This window comes from Bombina bombina, chromosome 6, assembly GCF_027579735.1.
Source record: "Bombina bombina isolate aBomBom1 chromosome 6, aBomBom1.pri, whole genome shotgun sequence".
Lineage (NCBI taxonomy): Eukaryota > Metazoa > Chordata > Amphibia > Anura > Bombinatoridae > Bombina > Bombina bombina.
In genome coordinates, this window is record NC_069504.1 from 79,210,664 (window position 1) to 79,223,703 (window position 13,040).

The 13,040-nt window shown below is 38.9% G+C and overlaps 1 protein-coding gene across 5 annotated transcripts in view; it reads right to left on the reverse strand.

Moving 5' to 3' along the window:
* The window catches only part of FRMD4A (FERM domain containing 4A), an 818,993-nt gene that overhangs the window by 12,791 nt on the left and 793,162 nt on the right, over positions 1-13,040 (reverse strand). For all 5 annotated transcript variants that reach the window (XM_053716492.1, XM_053716495.1, XM_053716493.1 and 2 more), the window contains exons 20-21: positions 10,792-10,956; positions 9,555-10,414 (exon numbers count right to left, since the gene is read on the reverse strand). In XM_053716492.1, coding sequence (XP_053572467.1) covers positions 9,555-10,414; positions 10,792-10,956 — 1,025 coding nt within the window. The remainder of the gene's footprint in view (positions 1-9,554; positions 10,415-10,791; positions 10,957-13,040) is intronic.

A 13,040-nucleotide genomic window follows, 5' to 3' on the forward strand; every position in this document is an offset into this window, starting at 1 on the left:
TCTACTGAAATGTGATAAAGTGGAGTAATTACATTATCCCTACAAATAGCCCTTCATCATACCCAGCTTTTAAAAGGGCAATTAATAGTTTGAGATTTTTAAAGGGATATAAAAGAAAGAAGAAACAAAATTTGTTGAATCAACGTAAAACATAAAAATAAACAGATTGTGTTAAAAATAGGGATGGGCGAATGTGGCTAAATTGAAATTCAAATGTTACAACAAATATTCCTTTGTATATTTTTATATAATTTTACACAATTGAATATCGATAAGGACGAAATTTCTTTAAAATCAAAGCAAATTCAAATCTTGCTTTGATTTTGAATGTTCATAATAGTTCAAATATATACGTTCGAATTTCTAATCTAAATATTTGATATAATATGAACATTCGAAATAGAATGTTGAAATTTCGAATTGCATAAATGAATATGAAAGGAAATGCTATAGCTAACAGAAAGTGTACATAAAATTAGAATATTCAACTAATATTACAGAAGGTTAATTCAAATTCAAAACCCAATATTCGAAATATGAATTTCAAATGTTTATCAAACATTCTATTAGAACAGACAAATAATTTGTTTTAAATTTCGAATTTTGATAAATATTTGGCCATCCCTAGTTAAAAATAGCAAGCAACCTGCTTGTTTTCTTGCAAAATGAGCAGTTAGAAATTATCAGCGTATTCCTCCAAATGAGGCAAGGGGTGGGCGCAGCTTGGATGTTGACAAAAACAAATTGCAGTAAAGCAAATGTTTATTTTTTAAAATGTTTAGGTTTGTCCAATATGTTATTCTATAGCAATACAAATTAAATGTCTTGTAATAACAATGTGTTTACTGTTCCTTTAATGCACCAGCACTCTGCTCTTAACCATGAAATTAACGGACCTTGCTGCAATAACCAGCTTATACGCATTGTTGAACAATAAATGATTGCAATACCAACCAATCGACTGGATTTTATTTTAATATGGTTTAAGGTTACAGAGACTGCAAATGTAAAGTTGCCAGTCAATCAAAGAAAGTAGAGAATAAAAAAACCCAGGAGATTTATACAAGCGTGGGAGAAATATACACAGACAGTTTATCTAGATGAGAAAGTACTAGGAAGACATAAAAAAATAATGAAAGTTGAAAAGGAAGAGAGTAAATGAAAAAATAGGGGTAGGAAATAACCAATTTATATAAGAACGGGAAAGAGGTAAAATGTCAAGTCTTCCAAGTATGGAAAAAAAATATCCCATTTTCATACAGAACAGAAAAATATATTAATATTTTTTTTTAAAAAAAACATTTTTTTCTGCTACTAATCATCGATATATCCTACTAGCCAGGTGTGATTTTTTTTAATGCTTTAACACTGTGTTTGCTAAAATAGTCTCCTCTCAGGACTTGCCTTAATTGGAGGAGTCAATCCAGACTTATTACTACTAAAGCTTGTCACTGCAATTTTAGCACCCAAATCTCCATTGTTTTGTAGGTCATTGTCGGATAAACCCTACTGAGGCCAAATAGGGACAGATTTGTGTCCCTATCAGAGGCGTAACTAGAAACCACAGGGCCCAGGTGCAAGAATCTAAGAAGGGGCCCCCCTACTGCACCTCCCCCTCCATTTTTTTTTTTTTTTTTACATTTAACACAGAAAAAAAATGTGAATCAGATTACATGTCTGCAAAAGGAGGTACCCTGCGCCCACAGTCTGTGAGATGGTCTGACCCCCTATTACTGTATATATATATATATATATATATATATATATATATATATATATATATAGTGACACTATTTAACCCCCCAGAACTGTATATAGTAAGTTAGTGACACAGTCTGTAATCTGCCGGTGAGATGGCTGGCCTGACCCTACCCGCCCAGTACTTTATAAAGTGACCACAGTAGTCAGCGACATGGTCCACCCCCCATACTGTATATAGTGGAACTGTATAATGACACTGTTCACCCCCTGCCCCACCAATGCTGTAGTAACAAGGTCTGTAATTTGCTGGTTCCACAAACATACACACATACATAAATGCATAAATACACACACAGTCACATACATACACACACACATACATAAATGCATAAATACACACACAGTCACATACATACACACATACATAAATGCATAAATACACACACAGTCACATACATACACACACATAAACACCAATGGGTAAAACAGAAACACTAACCCCTGTAGTCATGTCACACTCACATGATATCAGTGCAGGCAGTGGTAGGTTAACGTGTAGTTTCGCCCCTGGTCCCTATTGTGAAATTTAGTGTGAATTTCCAGGTTTCAGAAATAACAAGAAAATCATTAAAGTGAAAGTCAACCCTAGCGTTTGTGAAACGCTAGGATTGACTAATGAAATAAAGGGGACTTTCATTCTCATGCAGAAAGCTTCTTTATTTGTTTCAAGCGATCGCCGCTCTGAGCTACTAACGAAGCCCACAGCAGATTGCCGTTTTGCTAAGAGGTGACGTTTCCACCTCTTAGCAAATAGCGTGCGTGAAATCCGGCTCCTAAGGGCGCCAAGCCGGATTTACTGCACGGCTATTGGCTAAGAGGTGAAAATGTCAAAACAGCGTTCTGCCGTGGGCTGCTTTAGCAACTCAGAGCGGCCATCGCTTGAAACAAATAAAAGGAGCTTTCTGCATGAAGTATCTTATACTTCCTGAATGAAAGTCCCCTTTATTTGTTTCAATAGTCAATCCTAGTGCTTCACAAACGCTAGGTTTGACTTTCACTTTAAACAAAGTATAAATCCAAAGAGTTTTACTACTCAACTTTTACAGTATCAAATGATTACAGTACACAGATATGTACCAGATGAGTGTGAATCAACACATAAGTTCACTAAAGAACAATTAGCATGGAGAAAAAAAGTCTCATATTGTTTTAGTAATATGTTTAAAATCTAAAAGCCTGTATTTTATTTCCTAGCAGACATAAATAAAAAAAGAGTGAAACCTTTAGTTACCAGTGAGTGAGCTGCACAGCACATGCTCTGTTCTACACTGTTAACAGAAGTTACCAAGGCAACATTACTAATAAACTGATTATGCTGCAGTTTCAGATAAAATCACTGGGCAATCTTTGAAAAGCCAGAGGGAAATACACAGCAGGGTAGTTTATTGTTAAAGGAATTAGTATCTTCAAATCTTACACATGACCAGTGATATAAATGTGCTTAGTGTGTCCCAGATTAAAGGGACGTAAAACTCAATTATTTTTTTTCTTCATGATTCAGATAAAGCATAGAATTGAAAACAATTTTCAATGTATTTCTATTATCAAATGTACTTATTCTCTTAGTATCCTTTGCTGAAAGAGCAACGACTACTAGGAGCTAGATTAACACATCAGGTGAGAAAATACAGCAGGCATAAAAGTGCAGCCACCAATCACCAGCTAGCTCCCAGTATTTCACTGCTGCTCCTGAACCTAAGTATGCTTTTCAACAAAGGATAGCAAGAAAATAAAGGAAATTAGACAAAAGAAATAAATGGGAAAGTTGCTTAGAAAATAATAATAATTAAAAAAGTTATGGCAGCATGAACATAGTTTTACATTTTTTTAAATATAAAATGGACTTAAAGGGACAGTCAAGTCCAAAAAAAAAAACCCTTTCATTTTTCAAATAGGGCATGTAATTTTAAACAACTTTCCAATTTACTTTTATCAACAATTTTGCTTTGTTCTCTTGGTATTCTAGTTGAAAGCAAACCTAGGAAGGCTCATATGCTAATTTCTAAGCCCTTGAAGGCCGCATCTATTTTATTTACTTTTCACAGCAGGGGAGAGCTAGCTCATGTAGGCCATATAGATAACCATATGTGATCACGCCCGTGGCTAGTGGCAGACACTGCACTAATTGGCTAAAATGCAAGTCAATAGATAATAACTAAAAGTCATGTGATTATGGGTGGTCAGAAGATGCTTAGATACAAGTTAGTCATAGAAGTAAAAAGTGTATTAATATAACTGTTGGTTTTGCAAAACTGGGGAATGGGTAATAAAGGGATTATCTATCTTTTTAAACAACAAAAATTCTGGTGTTGACTGTGCCTTTAAAATTAAGTTGTAATTATTTTTAAAAAATCATTACCAGTCCTTGACATACCGAGGAGCCAAAGAAGCCACTGGCTCCTAACTTTTTGGGTTATTCTCCATGTATCTTTGTACAAATATTACTGTCTGGCTCCTAAATATATGTCTGGCTAAATAATTATTATTACTATTTACTTTAATTTATAAAGCACCAACATATTCCACAGCGCTGTGCATGGGTACAGTTGATGAAGTAAAATAAATATACAATCCTTGTAAGAGACAAGACAAAATTTGACAAACTAATACAGAAGGAATTGAAGGTCATATTTATGTGGGAACTTACATATGACAGGAGGTGAGGACCGCAAGGGTGAGAATGATGTTAGATGAGGGCAATTATTAAGTATGTGGAATTTATTTGTTACGTATTTGGGTGATAGGCATCCCATAACAATAATGTCTATACAGAGGATTTAAAAGAAGGCAGATTAGGGGAAAGTCTGACAGTGCGAGGAAGTGCCGCATGAGAGAAGTCCTGCAGCCCAGCATGTGAAAAGGTGATAATAGAAGATTGAAGGAGCAGATCACTGTTGGATCGTAGGGGGCGGGCTGATCATTGTTGGATCTTAGGGGGCGGGCTGATCACTGTTGGATCGTAGGGGGCGGGCTGATCACTGTTGGATCGTAGGGGGCGGGCTGATCACTGTTGGATCGTAGGGGGCGGGCTGATCACTGTTGGATCGTAGGGGGCGGGCTGATCACTGTTGGATCTTAGGGGGCGGGCTGATCACTGTTGGATCTTAGGGGGCGGGCTGATCACTGTTGGATCTTAGGGGGCGGGCTGATCACTGTTGGATCTTAGGGGGCGGGCTGATCACTGTTGGATCTTAGGGGGCGGGCTGATCACTGTTGGATCTTAGGTGGCGGGCTGATCACTGTTGGATCTTAGGTGGCGGGCTGATCATTGTTGGATCTTAGGGGGCGGGCTGATCATTGTTGGATCGTAGGGGGCGGGCTGATCACTGTTGGATCGTAGGGGGCGGGCTGATCACTGTTGGATCGTAGGGGGCGGGCTGATCACTGTTGGATCGTAGGGGGCGAGATGATCACTGTTGGATCTTAGGGGGCGGGCTGATCATTGTTGGATCATAGGGGGCGAGCTGATCACTGTTGGATCATAGGGGGCGAGCTGATCACTGTTGGATCGTAGGGGGCGAGCTGATCACTGTTGGATCGTAGGGGGCATGCTGGAGTACACATTTGTTGATGAGTGAGGATAGGTAGTGGGGAAATAAGTTGGTGAGGGCTTTGTAGGTCAGGGTGAGAATTTTGAATTTGATTCTGCTGTGAATGGGGAGCTAGTGAAGGGACTCAGAGAGTTGCAGCAGATTCGGAGGGACAGGAAAGGTGGATTACAATGGCAGAGGCATTTCGGATGGATTAAAGGTGGGAGAGACAGGAAGGCCAGTTGGCCAGTTATTGCAGTGGTTAAGTCAGGTAATTACAAGGGAATGGATAAGTTGCTTAGGGGGGTCAGCTCTCAGAAACATCAAAAATATTGCATAGATGATTGTGGCAGGATGAAGAAAGCAATTGGATGTGGGGCATGAATGACAGATTGGAATCAAGTGCAACTCCGAGGTAGCGGACTTGGGATAATGGGTAGACGGCAATAGAAAAATCAGAATTCAGATTAAAGCGAGAGGGGGGATTAGCAGGAACTCAAGCTTGGACATGTTACTCTTTAGGTGGTAAGAGGCCATTTAGGAAGAAATGCCAGATAAGCAGTCAATTTTAAACATATTTGTCTACCCTTTCATTAGAGTATGTAATATGTTTTCATTATGATCTTGTAAAACCCCATAAATGTGGTTAAAGGGACAGTCTACACCATAATTTTTGTTGTTTTAAAAGATAGATAATCCCTTTATTACCCATTCCCCAGTTTTGCATAACCAACACAGTTATATTAATATACTTTTTACCTCTGTGATTACCTTGTATCTAAGCTTCTGCAGACTGCCCCCTTATTTCAGATCTTTTGACAAACTTGCATTTTAGCCAATCAGTGCTGACTCCACATGCTTGAGCACAATGTTATCTATATGACACACATGAACACCCTCTAGTTGTGAAAAACTGCCAAAATGCATTCATATAAGAGGCGGCCTTCAAGGTCTAAGAAATTAGCATATGAATCTCCCATGTTTAGCTTTCAAATAAGAATACCAAGAGAACAAAGCAAAATTTGTGATAAAAGTAAATTGGAAAGTTGTTTAAAATTACATGCCCTATCTAAATCATGAAAGTTTATTTTGGACTAGACTGTCCCTTTAAAGACATAGGTAAAGTCTCACAACCATTGCAGCTCCTGGGTAGAAAATGTATAAGAGTCAATCAGGAGAAACGCTCACATTTACCTGCCAATCACTGTTCCTATCTTGTTTAATAGCTGCAATGCTTGATAATCGGCACTTTGAGGGGTTAAGAACATATATTGAGTAGGATAAGCTATGCAACAACAAATTATAGAATGTACTATAAAAATGTATGGATTTATCAAGCTGCAGCACAAACTTAATAGTCCCAATTCCAGTGAGTTAAACATAGAAGCCAAAAGAACTGTGGTCTGACTATTTTCAAGGACCCCGACCAATGGCTTTAATCCTTGGGCTGGTATTAAAGAGACACAGAATTACTCAGTCTTTAAAGAGCGGACCAGCTGTGTTTGTTCCTTTTCCAACAAAAAAAAAGAAAGAAAGAAAAAGAAAAACAAATAAAAAGTCACAAGAGAGGTGTTTAAAGAGCAGGATATATCCAAACAGAATTTATTTTCATCAAAGATCTAAGGCTGCACCACATAAACTAGTAATAATCACAGTTCTGCTCCCAACCTGATACAATTTACAAACATCAATTCAACACTCAAATCTAGAAAGAAGTTTATAACTGACTCAAACATCTCATCCTTCAATGACACCAGCAGTTTGCTCAGATCTGTTTCCTTCCTTGCAGATGTAGGGCCAAGCTTCCATCTGGCCCTATTCTGTGCACCTTCTTTCTCCCATATGTCTGACTCCTACCTGATTCTAGGCCACACAGTGTAATCCCTGTGCTTTATAATTAGCTTCCTGTGCGGTCTAGAAGAGCATTGGAACTTTATAAATTCATACAATAATAATAATAAATATCCCAGTATTAGTTCCCTTTCATGCATCATATGATGATTAAACAACTTGCATCTTTCAAAGCTGAATCCCATTAAAGTGTTTTGTTGTTTTATAAGTCCCCGTTATATCTGGCTCTAAAAGAGATTTATGAGTTGTGAATTTATATTCTGGAGCAGAAAGAATGAATAGATATTCAGAAGTGCAATATTTCTGCAGAATAAGACATTTAATAAATATTCTATTCGTATAAAGGAAGGAAACAAAAGTGTGTTTAATAAAGCGCGGATGTGTACGGCACATTCAGTTCCCTGATGCACAGTGCGCACATCTCAGCTCACAAGAATGTCCTCTTTTTAAATCACCATATAATCAGCAGACCACACACTTAGGGAAGCTGATGGGAACAAGAGTTTGATGAAGGGGCTTTAGGGCCTCAGAGAGATATCAAACAATATGTAAATGCATTACTTTGTGCTTACTGAGCGCCAAGGTCATTCAGCATGTGAAAACCAGAATGACTAGACAAGCTACTGTGTAATTTATGGTCACACTTTCCCCTAACAGAATATCATTTTTTTTTTAATAATTCTGTCTTATGTTGTTCCTCTTAGAATTGAGCACTTCACTAATGGAAGCCACTGAATACAAGACTTAAATGTATATCAACAAAAGCCAAATGGGAGCGGTTTTATTTACCAAGACCTGAAAAATGAGCTACCAAGACAATTCCCCAAAAGGACATTATAGTGCACAAAAGTGCATGCTCTAATTTATAAGCAATACTATGTTTTTAAGTCGGCAAATGGGTTAAATACATAGTTAAAGAGCAGCTCAGTTGCTACAGAGAACTGCTGGTCCTGAGCAGATACAGTTGCTGAGACAATCATAATCAGCACACATTTTGTACATTAAAGGGACAGTTTACTCAAAATTTTTCTCCCCTTTAATTTGTTCCCAATGATCCACTTTACCTGCTGGAGTGTATTAAATTGTTTACAAGTAGCTCCTTTACCCTTATATTGGCATTTGAAATTGTTAATTTATCATGTGGTATCCCCACCTATTCTGAAAGTTTGTGGCCGCGCATACCAGCTATAGATAAACTTTTTAAACACAGCCAGCAGAAGAAATTACACTCCCAGTGTGATAAAGCAGAGATAAGGTAATAAAATGTTGATTTTCCATTGTTCTCTCAAAGCATTGGTGATTGTTTTAAGGACAGATATAAGATAAAGAAGCAGGTATATGTGCACAATGTGATACAGTAATGAGATCTGATTATACCTACAAGCTCAACCTATTTTATTAGGCTGTGGCTTCAAAACACAAAATCAGAGCTTTAATATACAGAAATAAACCTTAAAAAGCTAATTTTCATATATTTTTCACTCTGCATTTGGTAAAAAAAGCAATTGCAAACACATTAAGGGAAAAACTATTTTACAGTATACTGTCCCTTTAACATATTAAGGGGTCGATTTATCAAGCTGGGGCGGACAAAGGCGCACATACGCGCCGCAGCTCACCTTTGGTGGGCTGAATTATGCTACTGGAATTCAGCATTGTACAAAAACACAATTTTGTGCAACCTCCTGAAAGGTTAGGGCAGCAGCGGTCTGATGACCGCTGCTTGTTAAATACGGACTGCAGGTTCTCTCGTGAGAACCTGCAGTCGTAGGGGGTCGAAGGCTGCAAAAGCCTTTGATAAATCGACCCCTAAGTGATCATTAAACTAGATTATTTACACAAATATCTTTTTATATAAATAAGGTATTTCCTGTACTCTAGAACCTGTTTATTTTTATTTTTTATTGGAGGCTAATATAAAATTACTATTAAAATAAAGTTCAAAGTGATGCTACAACCCTACATGTAGAACTCCTCATCTCATTGAATACCAATTTATTAGGTACTTAAAAGTCACATGTTGTAAATATATAGCCAGTCAGTACCTAAGTGTACGGTAGAATCCACAAGACTCCACAACATTGGAACAGTTATGAGATCAGATCAACAGAACTGGTACAAAGCCATTCATAAACACATGATGTATACATGGGCTTCCGCAGAACTTTTTCCAAGGGGAAGTGGGAGGGAAGAAGAGAGTTGCTCAGTGACTCAAGTAGGTTCTTACATTTGGATATAAAGAAGAGCAAAAATATGGGAGTGGAGGAATCCCCCCCAGATCCCCATGGATCTATACAACCTTCAAACCACCATAATATCTCTAAGCATTTAAAACTACCAAAATATATTTTAAACAGACATCTTTATGACCTTTTCATTTTAAAATAAAATAAAAAAATAACATGGTTTTACCTGTTGTTGCTTTACACATCGGAGGCATTCTTGTTACTCTGCTGTGTGCCACATAGGTGCTTTGAGATGTGCTGTACTGGGAGCCACTGTCTGAAGAGTTAGAACTGGTATGTGAAAGCCTGTTGTGCTCCTTGTGAGATGACGAGGATCGGTGGTACCAATGCCGTAACTCATCAGATACCACAGTCCTAACAGGGCCCTTTTCATTACCCTCTCTCCCGAGCGATGGAGTCCTTACTATTTGAGAACGGGAAGGTGTTAGTTTTACATGGTCCACAACATCATCCCCATACCAGTTTTCTTTGTACATCCCCCCAGCAGTGTAGGAGTTTGATGTTTTGAATTGTGCTTTGACACTGTAGTGCCCTTCTTGATCATTTTCTAGACTCCGCACAACGACAGGAGTTGAGCTCCCTTCAATATACAGAGGGTATTCTTTTATCCTATACTGAGAAGAAGGCTGACTCTGGCTGTGCAGGTAGACACCGTGGTGCCCTGTTCCGTTCCTAGCAGCCAGATTGGGCATGCTCCCTGAATTGGAAGATACCAGGTTTCCATTGGATTTATGTCTATGCCTTTGCCGCTCCCTGGCTTTGGAGGGCGAGTCCTCAGCCAAAGTAGAGTAGTTCGGATTCATCTGAGCTGGGTAGTAGTGCTCAGAACTGGAATGGCTAGTACAAGAAGAACAGTCATCCATTGGATCAGAGCCATTACTGCTTCGAGTCCTTGGGGTGTAAAAATCCGGGCTCCCAGTTTCATTTTCAGAACCCAAAAGCTTTCCTTGTGACTCCAAGCTTGAGCTCCGGTGTCTAAAGTGCTGAACTAAACTGTGCAGCCTGGTGGGGCTGATATCAACTGACCTGCAATAACAAGAAGAAGAAAGACCTGAGAGTCCAGCACAGAAATAATATGAATTTAAACAAACAAAAAACTAATGTAAACATATGGCATCAGTGTTATTTACCTAAAAACTGCACACAAACTTAATTCTTCATTATTGTCATGATTGTATATTACCCATTACCATGCTGTATAGTAATCATTAAAATCACCTCTGTTGTTCAGTTGAACAGTCTCATTCAATAATAGCTCATGAAAATCCCAATGTGCTTCTAATTGGTTTTAATAAACTATATACTGATATGTAGAACAGATAGCAACCCATAAAACAAAGGCGTGATCAAACCCATTGTGTTATATTAACAAGAGATAAAATAATCAAATTACAAATTCTTACCTTGTGGAATGAACATAATGGGGACTGCGGATCCGCAAGTCCGGGGTGGATGGCATGCTGGACTGGGAGTTCCAGTGAGGGAGGTTCCTAATGGGACTATTCTGTAACGAGTTGCTCCCACCGGCTTCTGAACAGCTTCCTGTGCTGGGAAAACGTTTGTGGCTGCTTTAAAAAATTAAAAATTCAAAATTAAATAAAAAAACATAAAAACCAAAAGAACTTTTCTAGAATATATAAAAGTTTAAGGTTCATGGGATGATTTAAGTGAACTTTCTGTTTAAACGTAAGGTATATGAAACCCAAATAATTTTTTCTTTCACGATTCAGATAGAACATACAATTTTAAGCAATTTTCAAATCTACCTCTGTTATCTAATTTGCTTCACTCTCTTGTTATCATTTATTGAAGGAGCAGCAATACACTACTCAGAGCTAACTGAACAAAGTGGTAAGCCAATGACAAGAGGTATATACAGTATCTCAGAAAAAAGAGTAAACCCCTCACATTTTTGTAAATATTTTATTATATCTTTTCATGTGACAACACTGAAGAAATTACACTTTGTTACAATGTAAAGTAGTGAGTGTACAACCTGTATAACAGTGTAAATTTGCTGTCCCTTCAAAATAACTCAACACACAGCCATTAAGGTCTACATTGTTGGCAACAAAAGTGAGTACACCCTTAAGTGGAAAAGTCCAAATTGGGCCCAAAGTGTCAATATTTTGTGTGGCCACCATTATTTTCCAGCACTGCCTTAACCCTCTTGGGCATGGAGTTCCCCAGAACTAAACAGGTTGCCACTGGAGTCCTCTTCCACTCCTCCATGACGACATCACAGAGCTGGTGGATGTTAGAGACTTTGCGCTCCCCCACCTTCCATTTAAGGATACCCCACAGATGCTCAATAGGGTTCAGGTCTGGAGACATGCTTGGCCAGTCCAGCTTCTTTACCCTCAGCTTCTTTAGCAAGGCAGTGGTCGTCTTGGAGGTGTGTTTGGGGTTGTTTTCATGTTGGAATACTGCCCTGCGGCCCAGTCTCTGAAGCTCAGCTTCAGTATGTCACAGTACATGTTGCCATTCATGGTTCCCTCAATGAACTGTTGCTCCCAGTGCCGGCAGCACTCATGCAGGCCCAGACCATGACACTCCCACCACCATGCTTGACTGTAGGCAAGGCACACTTGTCTTTGTACTCACCTGGTTGCCGCCAAACATGCTTGACACCATTTGAACCAAATAAGTTTATCTTGGTCTCATCGGACCACAGGACATGGTTCCAGTAATCCATGCCCTTAGTCTGCTTGTCTTCAGCAAACTGTTTGCGGGCTTTCTTATGCATCATCTTTAGAAGAGGCTTCCTTCTGGGACGACAGCCATGCAGACCAATTTTGATGCAGTGTGCAGCGTATGGTCTGAGCACCGACAGGCTAACCCCCACCCCTTCAATCTCTGCAGCAATGCTGGCAGCACTAATACGTCTATTTCCCAAAGACAACCTCTGGATATGACGCTGAGCACGTGCACTCAACTTCTTTGCTCAACCATGGCAAGGCCCGTTCTGAGTGGAACCTGATCTGTGAAACCGCTATATGGTCTTGCCCACCGTGCTACAGCTCAGTTTCAGAGTCTTGGCAATCTTCTTATAGCCTAGGCAATCTTTATGTAGAGCAACAATTCTTTTTTTCAGATCCTCAGAGAGTTCTCTGCCATAAGGTACCATGTTGAACTTCCAGTGACCAGTATGAGAGAGTGTGAGAGCAATTACACCAATTTAACACACCTGCTCCCCATTTACACCCGAGACCTTGTAACACTAAAGAGTCACATAACACCGGGGAGGGAAAATGGCTAATTGGGCCCAATTTGGACATTTCCACTTAGGAGTGTACTCACTTTTGTTGCCAACGGTTTAGACATTAATGGCTGTGTGTTGAGTTATTTTGAGGGGACAGCAAATTTACACTGTTATACAGGCTGTACACTCACTACTTTACATTGTAACAAAGTGTCATTTCTTCAGTGTTGTCACATGAAAAGATATAATAAAATATTTACAAAAATGTGAGGGGTGTACTCACTTTTGTGAGATACTGTATGTGCAGCCACCAATCAGCAGCTAGCTCAGCTCCTGAGCCTACCTAGGTTTGCTTTTCAACAAAAAATACCAAGAGAACAAAGCAAAGCACATAATAAATGTAAATTGGAAAGTTGTTTCAAATTGTATACTCTATCTGAATCATGAAAT